This window comes from Elgaria multicarinata, chromosome 1, assembly GCF_023053635.1.
Source record: "Elgaria multicarinata webbii isolate HBS135686 ecotype San Diego chromosome 1, rElgMul1.1.pri, whole genome shotgun sequence".
Classification (NCBI taxonomy): Eukaryota; Metazoa; Chordata; class Lepidosauria; order Squamata; family Anguidae; genus Elgaria; species Elgaria multicarinata.
Window position 1 is genome coordinate 159802087 of NC_086171.1, and position 19949 is coordinate 159822035.

The following is a 19949-nucleotide window of genomic DNA, read 5'->3' on the forward strand; positions in this document are numbered from 1 at the left end:
TTCCTCTCCTTTCCGGTGAACGGGCAGCGGCACCAGGCGCTTGGGCCAGGCGCGGCCAGTTACTGACTGAGGTGGCCGCTGGGCGCGAACGACCTCTCCATCCTCCGCCCTCTGGGCTGGAAACCCCCTTTCTTTGCAGGGGGGGAGGAGCCAACGGCTTTGCTCGAGGGTCTCCCCCTCCCGGCCGCGCTGGGTGGGGCGGGCTCGGGGTCGAGATGACCCAGGAGCGGCCCACGTTCTATCGGCAAGAGCTGAACAAGACCATCTGGGAGGTACCCGAGCGTTACCAGAACCTCTCGCCGGTGGGCTCCGGAGCTTACGGCTCCGTCTGGTGAGTTGCTGCCGTTCGAGGCCGGCAGGGGGGCAGGCGTGGGGACGAGGGGTGAGAGAGGCTCGGGGAAACTCCGTTGCTCTGCTTTGTCCGCTTTGCATGCAAGCATTTCTCCTTCCCCTCCCCTGGTCCACACTTCTGCAAGCGTCTAGGGAGGGCAAGCTCCGCGTTCCTCCCAAGGCCTGTCACTCTGAATGGTGCTTTATTCCCCGCGGCTGGCGGGCATTCCTAAAACCAGCCTCAGAAGGCGGTGCTTTCCGTCAGCCCCCAAATGAAACCTGTTAGATTTTGGCATACCAAGACATTGCATCCTGATTGTAAGGACTGAAGGGCTTTGCCTATCCAGTTCTCTTGGTACTGGCTTCTTGTATTTAAGCACATAATGCACGACCACAGTGTCAGCTGCAGTGCCCCGACCTCTTCATCTCCTCCTGTTATACGCGTTGTCCTTTATTCGCTTCTGTCTTGTACATGCACAACCCCATATCTTGCTTTCGGGTTCCTAACTGACAGGCCCTGGCAGAAAAGAGTTGCTTGAATCTTGTTCCAGTTTCATTTGGGAACTCCAGGGCAGAGTAAGCTTGGTTGCTTTCTCTTATTGCGTGATCTGACTGATACTGATAAAACAAATATCATCTCTGCCCAATGGAAGGGATTGCAGTTAGCATTATTTGTTAAACTTTTATCCCACCCTAACTCAAAGAAGCTCAGGGGACTGTACATTGTTTCTGTTCCCTCCTTTCCCTTTATCCTCACAACAACTCTGTGAAGTAGGTTATGCTGAGAATGACTGGTGCAAGGTCACTCCATGAGCATCATAAACCTGAATCTTTAAGACCAACATTTTACCTATTACTAGCACAGTGATCTTGCTGGGAATGGGGACAGGACAGCCTTTTCCTTAAAACTGAGTAAGGTGTGTACTGAAGAGCACGAGTGTGCAGTTGCTAAAGAAGGAATAACAGCTAGTGAGGGGTAGCATAGATTAGTAGGAGAGGAACATGTGATGCTCCTCCTAGTGATGTCATGGGGATCATTGATAGGTGTTTGATATTATTACCACCTGCATAGCAAAAGGTATGTTACAGTTGCTCTTTCTGGAGAAAAAAAATAGAAGATTCAAGAACAACAAATTAAATAACCGTTACTGTGGCTACAGACTACTTTCTGCGCAGAAATACTATAAAATACTGTTTATATGATATAGCAATGATGTGATGCTAGATAGAAAGTAAATAAAGCAATGATTATGTAAGGAACGATAGTACCCCAGACAAATCTTCAAACAAGAGCATACTAGTATTACTCAATAGGTGCAGTATGACCGCATGTAAAGTGCTGCTGTCACACACAAGGTGGAGTCAGAAGATATTGTTGTGGGCTATCACTATAATCTTGGGGCCATTTTAGAGGCTGTGGCTCTCCTGTGAAAAACTGCAGCAGCCACCCAGGTGACATCACTTTGGCAAGTGCTTCCATTCTGTGGGGAATCAAACATTCAAACAGTATCCCAAATTGCTGGTAAATTGATTCCATAGTACTTCCCACATTGGTCATGGGGGAGAAGACATCAGAAAACAGCGTATTGCAATTTAAATAGGATTCAGGATAAATGTATGTGCACATTGATAGTGCTGTATAAAATTTGACTAAATCAATTATCTTTTCTGTTCAGTTTACTGTAACACATTGTTCTAAATGTTCAGACAAGTAGCTCTAAAGGTTACTCATTATTTGTAGGTATATTCTCATTACAAGTTCATCGTGGTCAAAATTCTTTGGCAACAAATATGTTCAATATAGGTTTATAAGTTTGTCCTAGCTTTCTGTGGATTCTTAATGTTTTGTCAGAAGCCTGTGTAAAAGTTCTGCAAGACATACATATACTTATTGCCAGTTTTATATTTAAAATAATCAGATTCTGTGCTTCCATATGTTCTTCTGTAGCCCCATAATTCAGTTCTTTGAAATTTCAATATTACCCCAATTTACTATTTTAAACAAGACTGTCAGAGTTCTTGTTCTGCAGTTATTGTCTAGAAAAACATCTAGACTATGTTGTCTCATTTTTACTTTCTGCAATTTATGAGCAAGTATTTTACTTGTTTTATAGCAACGATCCCTGTACTATACAGGTTTCAGAAAGAAAGAAACATCCCTTTGCACTTCAGATATTTCCCTTAAAAATAGTACTAATGTTATTTTTGCAATTAAATAGCTCCTTTGTACAGTTAATGTAACCTATTAAATAGTACATTTATTTCTTACATTTTTACTATTGTAGAAAATGGAATATGATACTCTACTCGTTTAATAGATCTTACATTGCTTTGAGAGAGTAACTGGAAGTTAAACCCACGCACATAATCCCATGGGTAAAACAAATCAATGGGCTGTTGGGCATAAGTGGGAGAGAGCAGCCACTTCTGCTTCTAATCAACAAGCTACGATCGGCTCATTCATAGGTTGTTGAGTGTGATGTGCAAGCCCAGACTGATGAGTGTTAACCAACTAACAGTTAACCCAAAAACAGTTGTTCTGGGTTCAAACTTCAGGTTCAAGAATCTACAAATGAGCTGATTATAGGTTGTTGAGTAAAAGTGGAAGCGTGCGGGAGACAGCTCTCTCTCCCACTTGTGCACGATAACCCAAGAGTTTTTGTTATGTTTGAACCAGGTCAATACAAAACAATGTAGTTAGTTTCTTTTCAAAACATTGGAGTTCTAGTTTTTTTTTTTTCTTTGACCAAGAACACTGAACAAGATCATTACTTGGGGATCAAATAGTCAAACTCTTCTAGAAGAAATAGCTGGTAGTTTACTGAGCAGATGAGTTTGGTGATATGGGGAGTAAATTTGATTGCTAGGAAAACAAATTGACAAGCGAATGAATTGCAGACACAAACAGAGGACATAAAATAGCATGAGATCACCCAGAACGTGGAAAATCTTGTGCAATACAGAATGGTATCTTATTAAGGAGTCAGGTGCTTGATCTCAATTCCTATGATAATTTGCCGGTTCCTGGCACCTAGTTTCAAGCCCTTAATAATAAGTACAATACATTATCTATTGTGCCACATTTATTCTTGACATCAAAAGGCAGATCTCAATTTTAAATAAGAAAATGATGCCTGACTCAAGATATTTGATATGAGATTTGGTATTTGATAGTTGGTTAGGGCTTCAGTGTTTTGACATATGTTAAGCAAAGCTTACCCTTACAGTGCAATCATAGACATGCCTACTGAGACATAAGCCCCATTGAGTTCTGTTAAACACTTACATGCAGTGTTAAATTCAGAATGGAATTTAAATCAGGCTGTTCCTTAAAAAAGGAGTGCTTATTATAGCTGAAATGGAAATTTAAAAATCTTATTCTTGGAAAAAACCAATTTCATCCACCCTGTTTACTAGTACTCATCTCTCTTTTTCTCTCTCCCCAATTTCTGAGATCTCACTAGGTGTTACCTATGTGTTTCTAAGCCTATATGCACAGTGATAATAACTAGAATTTTCTTTTCTTTTTCTAAAGGAGTTTTTAAATTTGCAGGATGCAATTATTGCAGTTACACATCTTATTTATTTATTTACAGCATTTTTACCTTCCTTTTCATCTGAAAAAAGCTGCCAGAGTGGCTTAGTAATAAACCAGTCTCTTCCCTCGGGCTTAAAAATCTGAAAGAGACAACACAAAAGGAAAAGGGAATGGGAGGAAGGAGGGGAAAAGCATCAAGAGTAAGAGCAAACTGAGCTGCCTTGCAGCTGTTCATCCTTTGGTCCATGTATGGGGCTAGGTTAGTCTTCTCCTTGCCATGATTTTCTTCCTAGGAGGCAGGAGTGCAGCCTCCCACTGGTCCTTGGTTCACTGGCCAATGGATGAGGCCAGCGTCTGAAGTCCCAAGCCAACATCATTATAATACACAGATCCCCTAGAATAGTTTTGGAGATGATGATGATGATGATGATGATGATGATGATGATTTGCTTCTAAGGCACTTCCCACTGGACTGAGTCTGAAGTCTTTAGGGAGGGACCTTAGCTCAGTGGTAGAGTACATGCTTTGTCTGCAGAAAATTCCAGGTTGGGCTTGAAAGGAATACTGCCTGAAATCCAGTCATTCAGTGGGCCTGTTCAGACAACACACTAAGCCATGGTTAGGCCACTAACGTTTTTGCAGCAGATGGTTAGTGAGCATGTTTAAACTGAAGTTATGTAGCCAACATGGTTAGGAATGGTTCACACAACATGCTAAGTCATGGTTCACATGACATGCTAAGCCATAATGTTTAGCTCAAAATGCTTAACCACCATGTCTTAGTGTGTCGATTGAACAGGGTAATTGTCAATAATATTGAGCTAGATGGTCAGCGTAGCTTTGTACATTCCTAGATTGAACTGAAATATTAGCTATTTTAGTATGCTGAGCTGCCAGTACTGTGCTTGAACAAATCACATGCATATGTTAGCTTTGACAGTTATGAGGTGTCTGACTTGCATTGTTGTGACTGGTATAAAGCACTAGTGGCTTTACACATGGCTCAACCTGCATCAGGGTTTAAGTCTTTCCAGACTTTGTGTGCTGCATTACAGCCTCTGGGTTTGCTTTTTAAGTTGAGCAGTTAAGAATAATTGAAACTATATATACAGGCGGAAAATGATCCAGGTTACCACGCAGATGATTGATAATAATGTTCTCGAATGGATTGCACTGAAAGGCTTAATTGAAGAAGGAACTAAAGAGTAGATCTATTGCTTTATATCACTATCGATTGATCACTGTAAAGGGCATGCTCTGGTTTTGATCATCAGTCCTTTTAAAGCTTTAAGAGATATTTGGAGCTCTAGTTGCTACTTCTAGTCCATTTTCTGCACCTTTGTTATCCTTTAGCTTTGAAGAAATACGTTAATATCATTTGAGAAACCAGGGCTATGGAATATATATGTAGTGGCTATATTTGTACTTTGCAGAGACAATTTGGATTTTGTACTGGAGAAATCAACAGTGTAGATTCTTCTTTCCATGTTTGGAAGTAGTTAAGAACAACATACATAGCACGCATAAGGGAGGGTGGAGTAAAGTTTAGCTTGGATATTGCAGAATTTGGGGGAAAGTGGAAAGTTTTTTGTTAAAACAGTATATGGTTGGAAAGTTACTGTTGGGTAAAGCCAAATTAGTTGCTATTCTTTGTAAACAGTTCTAAACAGAATTCCTTTTAGTAGCAATCAAATAGAAGCCCTATATGTGCCCATATAGTATAGCTCAGTTCAAATGAAAGTAGTTTTTTTTCTGCATCACAGTTTAATTCAAATGCAAACATTTCCATTCAAACGTAGTTCAAATTATTTTCTAACTGTTAGGGGTATATCAAACGTATCTGTACTCCAGATCTGAGGAATGTTGGTTTGTATTTTTTGTAACTTAGTAATTATAGCCAAAAAAATGGTCTGTGTTGTTAAAAATTGTGTGGTGCTTGTTTTGAAGTATGCAAGAAAAATGAATCTCTCTCTACTGTTTCCATCATGCCTTAGTCTTTTTTCTTACCCATATTCTTATGCTAATTTTTTAAAAAAGAGTTTTCTGGTTACGTTTTTGTCAGGCAGAACCTGATTCAGATGCAAAAAAGAAGGGTTAAAGCAGAAATAGAATTTGGTTTGCAGCTAAACATTTTTCTGATTCTTGCAACACAGAGGACTGGGTGCCATGCAGTGGCATGTTTATTGGCCAAAATAAAAATGGATCACATTCCTTAAAACAATGCTTTCAGGAAAATATATATGTATACAAGCATGTTTGGGTACCTTATACAACCTAAAAAAGCAAAGCAAATCCATAGTCTGCAGATATTCTTCAGCGAAGTGAGTACAACTTCCCCCTTCCTGCTAGTGTGACACTAGCCCTGATCTAAATAAAGTGGGAAATTTAATAACTGTTCTGATGTAACAAGAGAGCTTCACTGAGGGATATGTTGTTTTTATCATTTCTAATTGTAGCTGCTTCCACTAATTTCACACAAGTCAAAACATGTGAACATAAGTAAAATGTGATGTGCTATAAAAACATGCCAAACCAATTAAATTAAGTCAGAGACTATGACAGGGCATAGAAAATGGATATGTGTACCATGGACAATGACAGTTCTACTGTATCACCTCTGTCTCTGAAAAGCAATGATGTAGATATCTTCTTACATGTCACTCTATCCTAGAGATTCTGGGAGAATTTGGGGCCTTATTTTCACAAATGGCTTGCTGTGAGGTATGCTTCATTTGTGAGCACATGCTTTGATCTGGATACAGTGTGAGCTTGCTTCTGAAATGTCGCAATACATGAATGTTGGGATTGAAATATTCAAGGAAGTTACAGGGAGCCATTGTTGTATGTCTTGTGCGTCATGAAGAGTTGCAAAATTTGTCATTCTTCCTTTGTAAATCCAGCCCTAATTCCCAAACTCATCAATATAATTAGAACTGTTCTAATGATTCTGTTTAATCTCATTTCTGAACACTGGCATTAGCTCTGTCAGTCATGTTTTCTAACCCTGTCTGACACAAACCATGTAAATTATTTTTTCTTGGGCACAAATTCAGTGTTATAGTCTCCCAATGGAACAAAATACTTGTTAGGCATTTTCACAGAGAAATCATATTTCAGTCTTGATATGGATTCTTAATATTGGTTTTTTAAAACTATTTTAATAGCTCTGCCGTTGATGTTAAAACTGGGCTGCGAGTGGCTGTGAAGAAATTGTCAAGACCATTTCAGTCTATCATTCATGCCAAAAGGACCTACCGTGAACTACGTCTGCTTAAACATATGAAACATGAAAATGTAAGTTTGAGGAGAAATCTAGAAATATGCATTTTGTTTTCTTTGAAATTCTAGGTTAGGAGTGATCCCTAGTTTGTTAACCATGGTTTATTTGATGCAGACAGATTGCCAAGCCCCGATGAAGGGGTGTTTGTGGTTGTACTGAGGAGAAGATTTACTAGAGAGGGAGTGAATAATTCAGAAATTAATTTCCAATTCTTTAATAATTCTTAAATGTTGGGGAAATGTAACATCTGCACCAGCCCCAACAGTAATATTCTAAACAGTTGCCTATAAACTGTCACAGGATTTTCTGATTATTGTGCTTATTGAGTCCTGTACAATTCAAATTATGTATGCTTTCCTCACCAGTTAAAACTAGAGAATTGGCTTAATGTAGGCTATGAGTATTTCCCCATTGCTGTTTTGGGGGATGTCTTGCATGTGTTCTGATTTCTGGATTTTCTCATAGACTATATTGACTGGAGGCAAATTCAAACCTTGGGGAAATAATGGGTCTCTTAATAGCACAGTTCTCAACTGTAGGAACTGTTGCAAAATACTTCAGAGCCTCAGAGTGCTTCTGTAGCACTACAACAAGGATATTGCAAAAGCATTTCTTCCTGCTATGTTTTAGACTGTTTTCTGTTGCCCTGTTTTTAATCTGTTGTTTTGTAACATTTTAATTTTCTGTTTTATTCTTTTTTGAACTCTTTACTATTATCTGCTTTGGAGGTTCCCATTGGTGGACAGAAAAAGGGGGTGGAATTTTTAAATATTTGGGAAAGTCTTTTAGCAAATGCTAATACTTTTTTAATGCTACCTCACACTCCAATGACGAGAAGCTTTCCTGGTGAAAACCTTTAGATCACTCGCATTTAGGTGCATATTTATGGTGGCATTTACTATTCTTCATCTCTGTTTAAACTGTACTTTGTAATGTTGCATTCTTGCAATCCATACAGGAAGCAAGTCTTGCAGCAGTTTCACAATGTAATGACATGGTCAGGTCTGGATGTACATTACTCACAATCTTTTTGGTCTGTTTGCCCCAGTTGCTTCATTGCACTTTTTGAGCATGGGAAGATCTTGAATTAAGGATAATATTGGTAAGGACTGTGGTAAGAGAGGACAAAGAAAGATAGGAATAGAGGATAGATTTGCTAGTAGCACAACATAGGTTAGGCACTATGCTGTGGAGAATGGCACAAAACCATGCATCAGAGAAGCCTTGCCTGTAGCCATGACCACAAGACACATGCACAAGGTCCCTTTAGTTTTTGAGCCTTCTGTGGATTTTGCCTATACACTTCTCTGCAACCATGAGGATTAGCTTTAGTTGCAGATGATAAATATTTTAATGAAATGAATTTGTATATTTATTTTAAAAAGGAAAGTGAGATTTACAGGAATCCAAATTCTTCAGTAACGTATATGAACAGGAAATGATATGCCTCCTGACAAATTCCAAGACATGATGTAATTCTTGGGATGACTGCATAGAATGGATTTGCAAGAGCTAATATAATGTTTTGGCTCCACTTGTTTTCCATGTTTTGTGCAAAAATGGCTGCTCTGTTGGTACTCACAGAACTCATCTATTGAACTATGCTTTTGGTTATATGTATGTATACAGTAGTGGTAGGGAGAGATTTCTGCAGTTCAATTACACATCACAGGAGCATTTTCACTTGGGCTGCAGGTGTATACATACTTATATAATGGCACTTGTATCAAAATATGAAGATTATCCTGTACCATACCTCTACATATATTAGGCTTTTGAAAGGGGAAATGTGATTAGAACTAACCAAGACATGTGAATCATGAACTGGACTTTACTATATTTGTGTATTTGGGGGAATATTAACCTAATTTGGAACATGGCACATGATATTCTCCAGATCATATTTCTCCTTTCATTAGTTTGTATGTAAGGGAGCAAACCATTCTTATCAGTTAAAATATGCTGGAGAGGTTGAAACTAGCAGCAGTACTAGCACGCGAATGTTAAAAAGAAAAGCAAACTTTGCCTTCTGCTCCAAGTTCTTATTTTAATGTGTCCCATGTAAAGTCCATAAAACAGATGGATGTACTGGATGAAGATCAAAACCAAAGTTCATTGTTTCTGTTGCCAGATAAACACGTATCTTGGCATACTGGCAACCCTTTTTTGACTGGGAAGGCTGTTTTAGGAGGGGGCAACTTGGATCAAAGAAGTGGAAGGGGGATGCTTTAACCATTTCCTGATCCAAACCACTCTTTCCTCTCATCTTCCTTTCTCCTCCTCCCCTGGCAGGATTCAACATGCATTTGCAAGGGCAGAAGGTATTTTATTTATGTTTACTATAGAAATGTTGATACTGCCCTTCAGTAAAAATTCTCAGGACAGTTACATGAATAGAAAATATATATAAAAAAGTAAAATAAAGATAATACAAATTAGAACTATCATGCAAAAAGAGAGAGAGAGAGTAGAAATATAATCAGTGTAGACTGATAATTAGCCAGGTTTTAATGATCAGTGGGAAAAGAAGGCACTTTGGCTTCTTTTCGCTGCATGCCACTCATGTGCCTGCCATTTCCCTGGATACCCTCGGCGCAGGTTGTGATGTCATCCGAACCCCGTGAGTTGCACAGTGGGGTTGCTTCCAAACTACCCTGCAATGCAAGGCTTGTTGTAGGGGTTATGGGTGGTTTGGAAGCCACCCTCATTGTGTACCATAGATGACATGGTAACCCATGCTGTGGTGCGGGTAATTAGGGAAATGGCAGGCATACTAATGGCAAGGGGTAAGGAAAAGAAGCCATGGTAGTTTCTTTTCCTTCACTGATTATCCAAACCCAGCCATTTTATGTAATTCACTATACCAACCTCATCATAATTTGTTTCTAAAATCCATGCTGTGTTATATGATGTCTAGTTACAGAGGCTTTGACATTCTGAATTAAACAAAGGTTTAAATTGTTCTGCTGTTTTTACAGGAGAGTCTGGTATAACTGCAGAATAATGAGCAGTAGTTTGAAGGTGTATATTACTTTTCTTTCCCCAATATTGTATATTTCATGGACACATTAAAATATAGGCATTTCTTGATGTGCTTAGTTTGAATTATACATGTTTGATTCTGAAGCATAACCAAGCCCAAATACACAGGGTCTGAGTCTGGAAGTACTGTTAGGCATAACCATGGAAAGTAATGAAGTCATATATTTTCATCTGTCAGAGCATATGCTATGCTATTTTCTGTACATATGGTTAACCTTTATGACTAGAGTGGTTTAAAGCCACCTTGAGTGCCATTTTGGTGGCTATACATTTATAAATTATTTAAATTATAAAATATATTAATATAAATATAAAGGATATTCATTTAATAAAGAAAGGCTGGGGTGTCTAATTTTTTCTCATCGAATTGAAAATCCTTTCTATTTGGGCTGTTGTAATGGCAAATGTACTCAACCAAATACAATAGCTGTGTTGTATTTTGTGCATTATTAATAATGGTTGTGTTCAAGCATTACACTAAACCTATAGCTTAGTGTGATAAGAATAAGTCACAGCAAGCCTCAGGCTTGCAAACTTCCCTTCTCTGACATGATTGTTAGCAGAAAGTTAGAAACTCTCTGTTCTTTTCTATATTCACTACAGTTTTCTATGTTGTCCAAACCCAACAAACTCTCTCTAATCTGGGTGTTTAGACCTGGCTTTTATTGTGCAATAGCCCTGCTTTATTCATGGAATTTTATGGGGAACATCAGATGAGTTTGCCTTCCATTTGTATCCCTCCCTTGTTTCTCACTGCTTCTTACAGCTTTTTCTTACTACAGAACATCCATTATGTAGGGGAAACAAGGAATAACTGCATAGTTCCTTTTGATTGGTAGCCTAGGAGCCAACCACTAGAAAGCATCCTATGTTTAGTTGCAACAAGCCAACTTTAAACCAAGATTTATGAAATTGGTTTGTTTCCACTAACCACAGTTAAGATTAACTAATTTAGGATTCAGACAAACACTATACTGCAACTAATCTTAAATGGAACTGGAAGCTTCTGATCTCATCATAGCCATGGTGGAGGAGGAGGAGGAAAAAGAGCTAGGAGCATGCAAGCCTGAGGTTTGCACAGGTTTATCATCATGCATATTCAGGGGTGGGGAACCTCTGGCCCTCTGGTGTTGCTGTACCGCAACTTCCATCATCCCTGACTATTGGCCATCCTGGCTGGCACTGGGTTGCCTACATATGGTGTACATGTTTGAGTTGGAAAGGGCAGTTTCATGTATAAAATGTGCATTTCCTTATGCATCTTTCCTTTCTCCCCCTTTACAGGTTATTGGTCTTCTAGATGTGTTCACACCTGCAAAGTCGCTAGAAGAATTCAATGATGTGTAGGTAACACTTTTAAACTGAATTGTAAATACTCCGGCTATTTTCAAAGTAATGCGAAATTCATAGCTCGATATTGGAACATTTGCAGACTCAGTGAAAATCTCTTACCAATAAGGAGAGTAAATGTGACAGTTGCAGTTGTGATAGAACACAAAGCTTCAGTTTAGAGAGGGCTTTAGACTGCCAGTGGCCAGTAGGACTGAGTGCATGGAGGTACAAATAAGTGAAGTCCTATATCTTATTGCACCAACTTTGTTGTAGAAATATGCAAGCATTTGTGTTGCACGTTAGTCATTACAGGAGGGTGACTAAGGACTGTTTCATACACAGTATTTTCTCTATTGGACCAGGCCAAAGTAATACACATAGTCATGTATGAAAATCTGTGACTAGCTATTTTGCTATGCCTACATGTGTTAAGAAGCAGCAGTTGACAGCTGGTTCCTAACTGCTATATCTATGCTTAACAGTAGTCTTTTGAGTCACTTCTACATAACAAATCTATGTGATACAAGAATTTGAATACCCGTGAGGATGTAGGATATTTGTATGTCAATAATACCGCACAAATTCTGTAACTCAACTATCAGCTACTCTGATCTGGAATTGTTAGTAAGGTTCCCCTCCGCATGCTGTCACAACAGTTTCTCAGCCTTTTAAAAATATATATTATTGCATTTATATCCCGCCATTTATTTATTTATTTATTTTAATTTTATTTATTTATTACATTTTTATACTGCCCAACAGCTGAAGCTCTCTGGGCGCTTCACAAAAATTAAAACCATAATAAAACAATCAACAGTCTAAAAACACGAATACAAAATGCAGTATAAAAAGCACAACCAGGATAAAACCACGCAGCAGAAATTGATATAAGATTAAAATACAGAATTAAAACAGTAAAATTTAAATTTAAGTTAAAATTAAGTGTTAAAATACTGAGAGAATAAAAAGGTCTTCAGCTGGCGACGAAAGCAGTATAGTGTAGGCGCCAGGCGGACCTCTCTGGGGAGCTCATTCCACAGCCGGGGTGCCACAGCGGAGAAAGCCGTCCTCCTAGTAGCCACCTGCCTCACTTCCTTTGGCAGGGGCTCTCGGAGAAGAGTCCCTGTGGAGGAGGCATTCCTTCAAATAACCTGGCCCCAAACCGTTTAGGGCTTTGAATCTTAATACCACCACTTTGAATCGGGCCCAGACCTTTTTTCCTCTTAAGGAACCCAAGGTGGTGTACATAATCCTCCTCCACTGCATTTTATCCTCACAACAGCAACCCTGTGAGGTAGCCTGGACTGAGAGTCTGTGACTGGCCTGAAGTCACCCAATGGGTTTCCATGGCTGAATGGGGACTAGAACCCGGATCTCCCAACTCCCAGTCCGACACTTTAGCCACTACACCACATTGGCTCTTTTTGACACTGCTGTGCTTTGTGTCTGGTCGTGCATGGCATATCCCAGGGCACCAGCAGAGCTTAGGTTTTCAATTTTAGACAATCAAAAATGTTGACAAAAACATGTGCTTTCCAAATTTATTAACATAGTTCTTGCTTTTTGATTTCTGCTATTGGAGTGATTAGAAGTGGAATGCATAGGGGTTCCTCTTCAGCTTTAAATCATTACTGCATCCAAGTCTGATGCTTTAAGCCAGACTTCAACCACTGTTGAATGGTACTATGTAGGGTGACCGTTTGAAAAGGAGGACAGGGCTCCTGTATCTCTAACAGTTGCATAGAAAAGGGAATTTCAGCAGTTGCCATTTGTATGCCTGCAGCACCTCTTGAAATTCCCTCTTCATCACAACAGTTAAAGCTACAGAAGCTATACTAGAGTGACCAGATTTAAAAGAGGGCAGGGCACCTGCAGCTTTAACTGTTGTGATGAAGAGGAAATTTCACCAGCTTCTCCATATATACAAATGACACCTGCAGAAATTCCCTTTTCAGTACAACTGTTAAAGATACAGGAGCCCTGTCCTCCTTTTCATATGGTCACCCTAGTACTGTAAGCACAATTGCGGTGCATTTTGAAACATACCAAACTCAAGTATTCCATAATTTAGTGCCTAAGTTACCGATGTAGATTTAGGGGTCTCAAGTACTTCTAGTTGTGGATTTTTTACTTCATGAAAACCTTTTGTATGTGCAGTTACTGTCTAAAGCAGAAATGATAACAATAACAACAAAAGCTTCCTATGTTGTAAAGGGCTCATGAAATCTAACCCTGGAGCAAAGTACTTTAATTGACTGGGAAGGCCTTTGAGTTTTGGAGAGAATTGCTAATGCTACCAAGGAGGGCAGTAATGCTAAATTGAATCACATGAACTTCTTCGGTCACTTGGAATGATTGAGGACTGGTTTCTTTAATCGTTACTTTGTACAAAAGCAGACTCATGGATACTTGTGGTTGTATGATGAGACCATAAATAGCTGTGTTTAAAACTAGTTGGGCTTGTATGTGATCGTTTCAGAGAACATGTTGAGACAGGCTTCCTGTCTTAAGACCATATAGAAGTATTTTGTTAACAAATACTTAAGAGTGCCATACACTTCATACACCCTGTACACACCTTTTTCCATTTTCTTTTGTGGAGAAGTGGAAAGACTGAATCAGTGCAGAGATCAGCCTAATTAATTTCATCATTGTTGAAAGAAGGATGCAGATGCAAGGGAATGACTTTAAACAGTCTGATTCTCTCAGAGCTTCATATCTTAAATGATTTAGGATAACTGTGTTTTTCCTAGGGGCTGGCTCATGCATGGTCCTGGCATATGGGCGGGCTGAGTGGGAAATGTGCGTGAATTCTTATGCCAGTGGGCCCTTCCTATTTAAGTGGACCCCTGTCCAAGTTCCTATACCATAGCAGCCGCCTCCCTGTGAAAATGTGGCACATGACATTAAAGACTTTCTTAAATATAATAGATTGGACCCAGACTAAGTTAGTTGCATTAAAAAAGATGGGACAAGTTACTTGACTTCAGTGGGATTGATTTCAATGACTTCAATGGCATTGATTTCAATGGGAACTAAGTTCAGCTATCAAAGGCTGCAATCTTGCACACATGGGGGTATTTCCTTTTAAATGAACTGAGCCTTACTTTTGAGTAAAAGTATAGGCTTGCACAGTGCATCTGCATCCAACACAATGTAGTATTCATTAGTTGCTAATAGCTTAAGTGGTTCTGATTGTTTCTTTATCAAAGCCCTAGAGTACTTTAATTTGTTTAACTATCTCATGTAGAGGTAATACCTTTGCTTAACTTTTGTTTTCTAGATATCTTGTAACCCATCTCATGGGGGCAGATCTCAACAACATTGTGAAATGTCAGAAGCTCACAGATGACCATGTACAGTTTCTTATCTATCAAATTCTTCGGGGTTTGAAGGTATTGACATCAGTCCTATTGCTATGGTAGCACATCTGTACATAAGTGGGAAATCCAATAGAAAACACTCCCCTCCCCTTTAGAGAGCTTCTATTCAGATGAAAGCACCATCACATGCCTGCTCCCCTGAGTTGAATTAGACTTGCCTCTTCTATTCCCTTATGTTCAGAGAAAGCAAATGTTCTCTGCATGGGATTTTTTTTTATCAGTTTTGTATGCTGCATTTATATTTGATGGGTAAAACATCTCTGATTGGTCATCAGACGGCAAAAATCTTCATAAAGAAGGTGGAAAGGCAACCTACAGGGCTACATCATGCTGTTGATAGTACTGCAGAAGCACTGGCTTTCTCTGCCTCCCTGCACTCTTCCATAATGAAAACGCAGTCAGGGAAACTGCTTCTGCAGTGATAGTCTGCAGCATGCTCTCTCAGCTCTTTTCTCAGTTTCAAGCCTGGCTTCCTTTGCTAGATTAGAATAGAAATATCCTCCTGATTGGCTAGAATCCCCCATGTGACCAGTCTAGGAAGCATTGCCCTCACTCTAACTTAGGTACATTTACCCTCATCCACTATGTGATCCCTGTCAGGCTGGGATCACTCTAGGAAGGAAAGCTCAGAGAGGAAAAATAGCAGACCAGAGAAAAATGGCTGCAAGCAGTGCCAAAAAAGATAAGATCAAAGGTTTTGGGGAAACTGTGATGCTGCCCCCTTTGGTCCTCCCTTATTTCTCCTTTTAAATCAAAGGATCCCAACTATGGGGTGGGGCATCAGAATGCTGCACCCGGACTCTGTGACTCACTGACTCTTTTCGGTCTCACAGCAGCCAGCCCAGCACTCTATATTTTCCCTACTTCTTCACCGCTGCCACCATTGGCCACTGTACCCTACCTCAGGTACCCCAAGAATCCACTCTAGTTTATGAAACAGAAAGAACTTTGAATTAACAATAAGTAAGGTTATGCAGTTACAAAGCTTATGGTTTCATCAAGTTCAGTGCTTGTTTATTTCATACAGTTTCAGTTGCAATCCTGCCTACGCTATCCCCTGTTCTACACTCTCTCCTCCCAATCACTCTTTTCCCAAAATAATGTCTCTCACTAGACCCTTCACAGACAAACCCCAGACCTCAACTAACTTCAGCAGACCCTAACTTCAACTTCACTCTCTCTCACATACAATACTATTGCTTCCCTTGTCCTCCCCCTCACTACTAACCAATCCAGACCTTTGAACCACCAGCCAATCAGCATTCACTTCACATTCTTTCCACTCTCTCCAGATTTAACTACTTATCAACCTTGTAATTGAAGTCCACACAGCAAATACATATTAAAAGGCAATATCATTAAAACACCACAAATACTTACTTTATATAAATTGGCAATAAACAGTAAAACATCACAGGAACCATTTTAACTCCCTGAACAACAAAGAATCAGTAGAAATCAGGTGTAATTTTACTTTTTTTAAGCACAAGTTCCTTCAGAACATCTAGATGTGGTCTTAATTGCCATAATTTAACTTGTGACGAGATTACTATCTGTCAGATTCCCAGGCACTTTGTTGATGCAGATTTGATGGCGTAAACTCAAAATGTAAATGCACTTTTCAATAGAACGAAGAGGGAATAAATCTCAAGAGATTAAAATTTTGAAATCATTTCTCTTGTTTTTCATTAAGGCATGCTTTCCTACTTCTTAGTTGGAAATTTGTTTACCTATAAAGGGGAAAACTCAGAGCAGACTGTGATTTATTTTAATCCACGTTATCTTAAAAGCCATTGTAGAGCCACAGAATACTAGATGATTAAATAGAGTAGGAAAGCTGTACTTCCTTAATAAGGAAATGGGAAATAGTGCCTCAAACCTAATTGTCAAAATATATTTTTATTTTACAGTATATCCATTCTGCTGACATAATACACAGAGTGAGTATCCTTGTTGTCTTATCTTCAATATGCAATGATAGCAGTATCCCTGGAAGAAGATATAGCATTGGATCTTTATATAGTAAAGCAGCTGCAGAATTGGGCTAAAATTTATTGAATCAGATTGCTGTAAAAATGCTGGAGGAGATGAAGTAGAGTTGGATTTATTCTTGTGCACGGCATATTTTTGTGGGATAATGTTAAGTGCTTGTTGATTATACATAGAATTGATATAGGCTGTTGAAAAACTCAGTAAGATTATGATGAGATTGTATATAACAGCTGTGGATTAGATTTAAAAGCTGAGGGATATATCAGATATTGTCCATGCTAAATTTCAGAATGGGGACAACTTTGTTGCTATTGTAATACTGATACTGGTATCTCTTTTTCTTTTAGGATTTAAAACCTAGTAACCTAGCTGTGAATGAGGACTGTGAGCTGAAGGTAATTTGGGATTAGTGCACACACATGGCTTGTTGTTAACCTAGTGATAATTCCTATTCATATAGATCAGGACATTAAATATCTTGCTAGAAAAATACAGGCACTTACCTAACCAAATTTATTTGATGGCCTTGGTCAATATTTTCTGAACGGATGGGTCTTTGTATAATTGTTGGCACAACAGGTATTCAATAAAACTTCCAATTTATTCCTTCCTGGATTGTATAAATGTGATGCTCATTAATTGTGATGTTACTGGGTGGAATCTAATTTGCTCATCCTGCCGATAGAACAACTTCCATCAGCGAAACAGGGAGGAAGGTGATTCCCTCTCCCCCTGCAGTCCCCCCTGCCCAGCACACATACCCTCAGAATCCGCTCCAGAGATTCAGGTGATCTTCTGGAACAAATTCTGGGAGGATATGGGACCCTGCAGAGAAGAATGGAGAAGGCAGTCTCACCAGCACAAGCAGAAGTCTGTGTGTGCATTATTGGTTTTCTCCACTGCTCTTGGTTGTAATTGAGCACAGTACAGTTAGAGAATCACAGATTTATTGTGAATCCTTGGCAACTTTAGTTTTGTGAAACCTAGGTTTTACCAAATCCATTTCTGGAAGTGTTCAACAGACTTTCTTCCTGTCCAGTGTCAGATATTCCCCAGCTGTAGTTGCCCCCCCCTCTCCTTTTTTTTGTTATTTCGTTAATTGTACCAATTGATGGCTGTTCTTGTTCTGCAGATTCTGGATTTTGGGTTGGCGCGCCACACAGATGATGAGATGACGGGGTATGTAGCTACCAGGTGGTACAGAGCTCCTGAGATCATGCTGAACTGGATGCATTACAATCAAACAGGTACTGTGTTTCATTAGTCTAGACCATTAAAAATTATCAAACAGCACTGAACCACAGAATAGAATATGCCACAATGGATTTGTCTAACCCTGCCCGAATACAGAATATCTTTAGTAATATCTATATCTTTTTTAAATGAATCAAGCAGTTCTTCCTCTGAAGATCTCTTGTGTCAAAGTACAGATATGTGCTTTTTCATGTTCCCATACTAAACCTAAGCATTTTAGGATTGGGCTACCCATTGTAACTGGGTAATTTTAACAGATGGAATATAGGAAGAGAGCTCTGTGACTATGGTGAGTCATTGGCTTCTAACTTACTCTGCTTTTTCCTCAGTTGATATTTGGTCAGTTGGATGCATTATGGCTGAACTATTGACTGGAAGAACACTGTTCCCTGGTACAGACCGTATCCTTTGGAGGCATCTACAAAATTGAAACATTCATTTTCTGTCTCGAAGATAAAATGCAATTGCAGTTCTTCGAATCCTCTGACATTTGTTTTATAATTCCATCAATCCAGATGTCCTTTCACTTCTTAAGTTTTGAAGCTGCTTATATGACGAGACAGGCTCCCTCGTAGTTTTTAGAAGTCCCAAAGTAATAGGGATCTCTAGTTGTAAAGGGCAATAATAAATAATATATAGGTATATCTGTTAATCATTTCTAATGTAAGTCCTAAATATGACTTTTCTTTACCTCTGAGGACACTATCCAACAGGCGCCTTCCACACACAGCTAGTGCCTACTGGTCTCGATGCACGCATGGCTGGTTCCACCAGTCCTCATGTAGCACTTCGGGGGCAAGCCCCCAAATGAGTGGGAACCGTTGTTTCTGGAAGGGACACAACATGCCCCCCTGAAATGAGCATTTCTTGTTTCCAGAAGCGCTACATTGTGACCTTTACATGTGTGTCAAGGGTTTGGCAAACCAGCTGCACGTGGAAGAACCCCATTGAATCCTGCCCTGAATGTATATCTACATATATTGAATGACAGCTAGACACATTTTTAGTGAGATAAAAATGTATTTTTGTGTTAAGACTTCAGTTTTCAAAATATTAAATACCCCCTGAAAGAGAACGCTATGTCTCCTGGAGCTGCTTTTCAACCTTACGTACTTGAGGTTAGTTTTTGTGTTTAAAAAAACTCTTTTATTAATTTTGGCATTCTGTCTCCCTTTATTCATATCCTATGATGATAGCTTTGTTTAATTTTGGAAAGAACAAAGAGGGCAGAATCCTTTTATTACTTAATCTGTTTTTATTTTAAGGGCTTGTATCCTGTCCTGGCTATTGGGCGGTATAAAAATGTAATTAATAAATAAATAAATAATAAAACTTTTCCAGGGCAGCTAAGGCAAATGTTGTAAAAACAATAATACGATAAATGTATGGCCTACATCTTGGATCTTGTCTTATTTTAACTTCCTTTCCCTTGCCTTCACTCCATCCTGTTAACTTTATCTTCTCTTTCTTCAATATCCTTGCAGTTGTCTTTCTTCTTTTCAATCTGAGGTATGTGAACAAACACTTCTCCTGCTATACAGAGCAAAATAGGCATGCTACAATGTGAATTGGATTTTGCCACCATTTTAACTATGTAAATACTTTCTTCTTTTTTATTTACATATATCTACTTCTCTTTTGTATGTTCCTGAGTAGGGGTGAGTTTGCTTTCTGCAAATATTCTGGGCTCTATGCATGATATCTTACTTAAGGCAAGAGCAGAGAGTGATACCTACTCTTTATTGAAATCATAGGGATATGCAGTCATACAGTTGTATCCAATGACAATCCTATTTAG

The 19949-nt window shown here is 39.1% G+C and overlaps 1 protein-coding gene across 2 annotated transcripts in view; it reads left to right on the forward strand.

Annotated features, from left to right (window-relative positions):
* The window catches only part of MAPK14 (mitogen-activated protein kinase 14), a 32394-nt gene continuing 12445 nt past the window's right edge, over positions 1–19949 (forward strand). Inside the window, exons 1-8 of one of the 2 annotated variants that reach the window (XM_063141028.1) lie at positions 1–331; positions 7033–7162; positions 11475–11533; positions 14806–14917; positions 16816–16845; positions 17245–17292; positions 18030–18144; positions 18481–18552. In XM_063141028.1, coding sequence (XP_062997098.1) covers positions 216–331; positions 7033–7162; positions 11475–11533; positions 14806–14917; positions 16816–16845; positions 17245–17292; positions 18030–18144; positions 18481–18552 — 682 coding nt within the window. In that variant the 5' untranslated portion in view covers positions 1–215. The remainder of the gene's footprint in view (positions 332–7032; positions 7163–11474; positions 11534–14805; positions 14918–16815; positions 16846–17244; positions 17293–18029; positions 18145–18480; positions 18553–19949) is intronic. The other variant, XM_063141036.1, reaches the window with a different exon arrangement.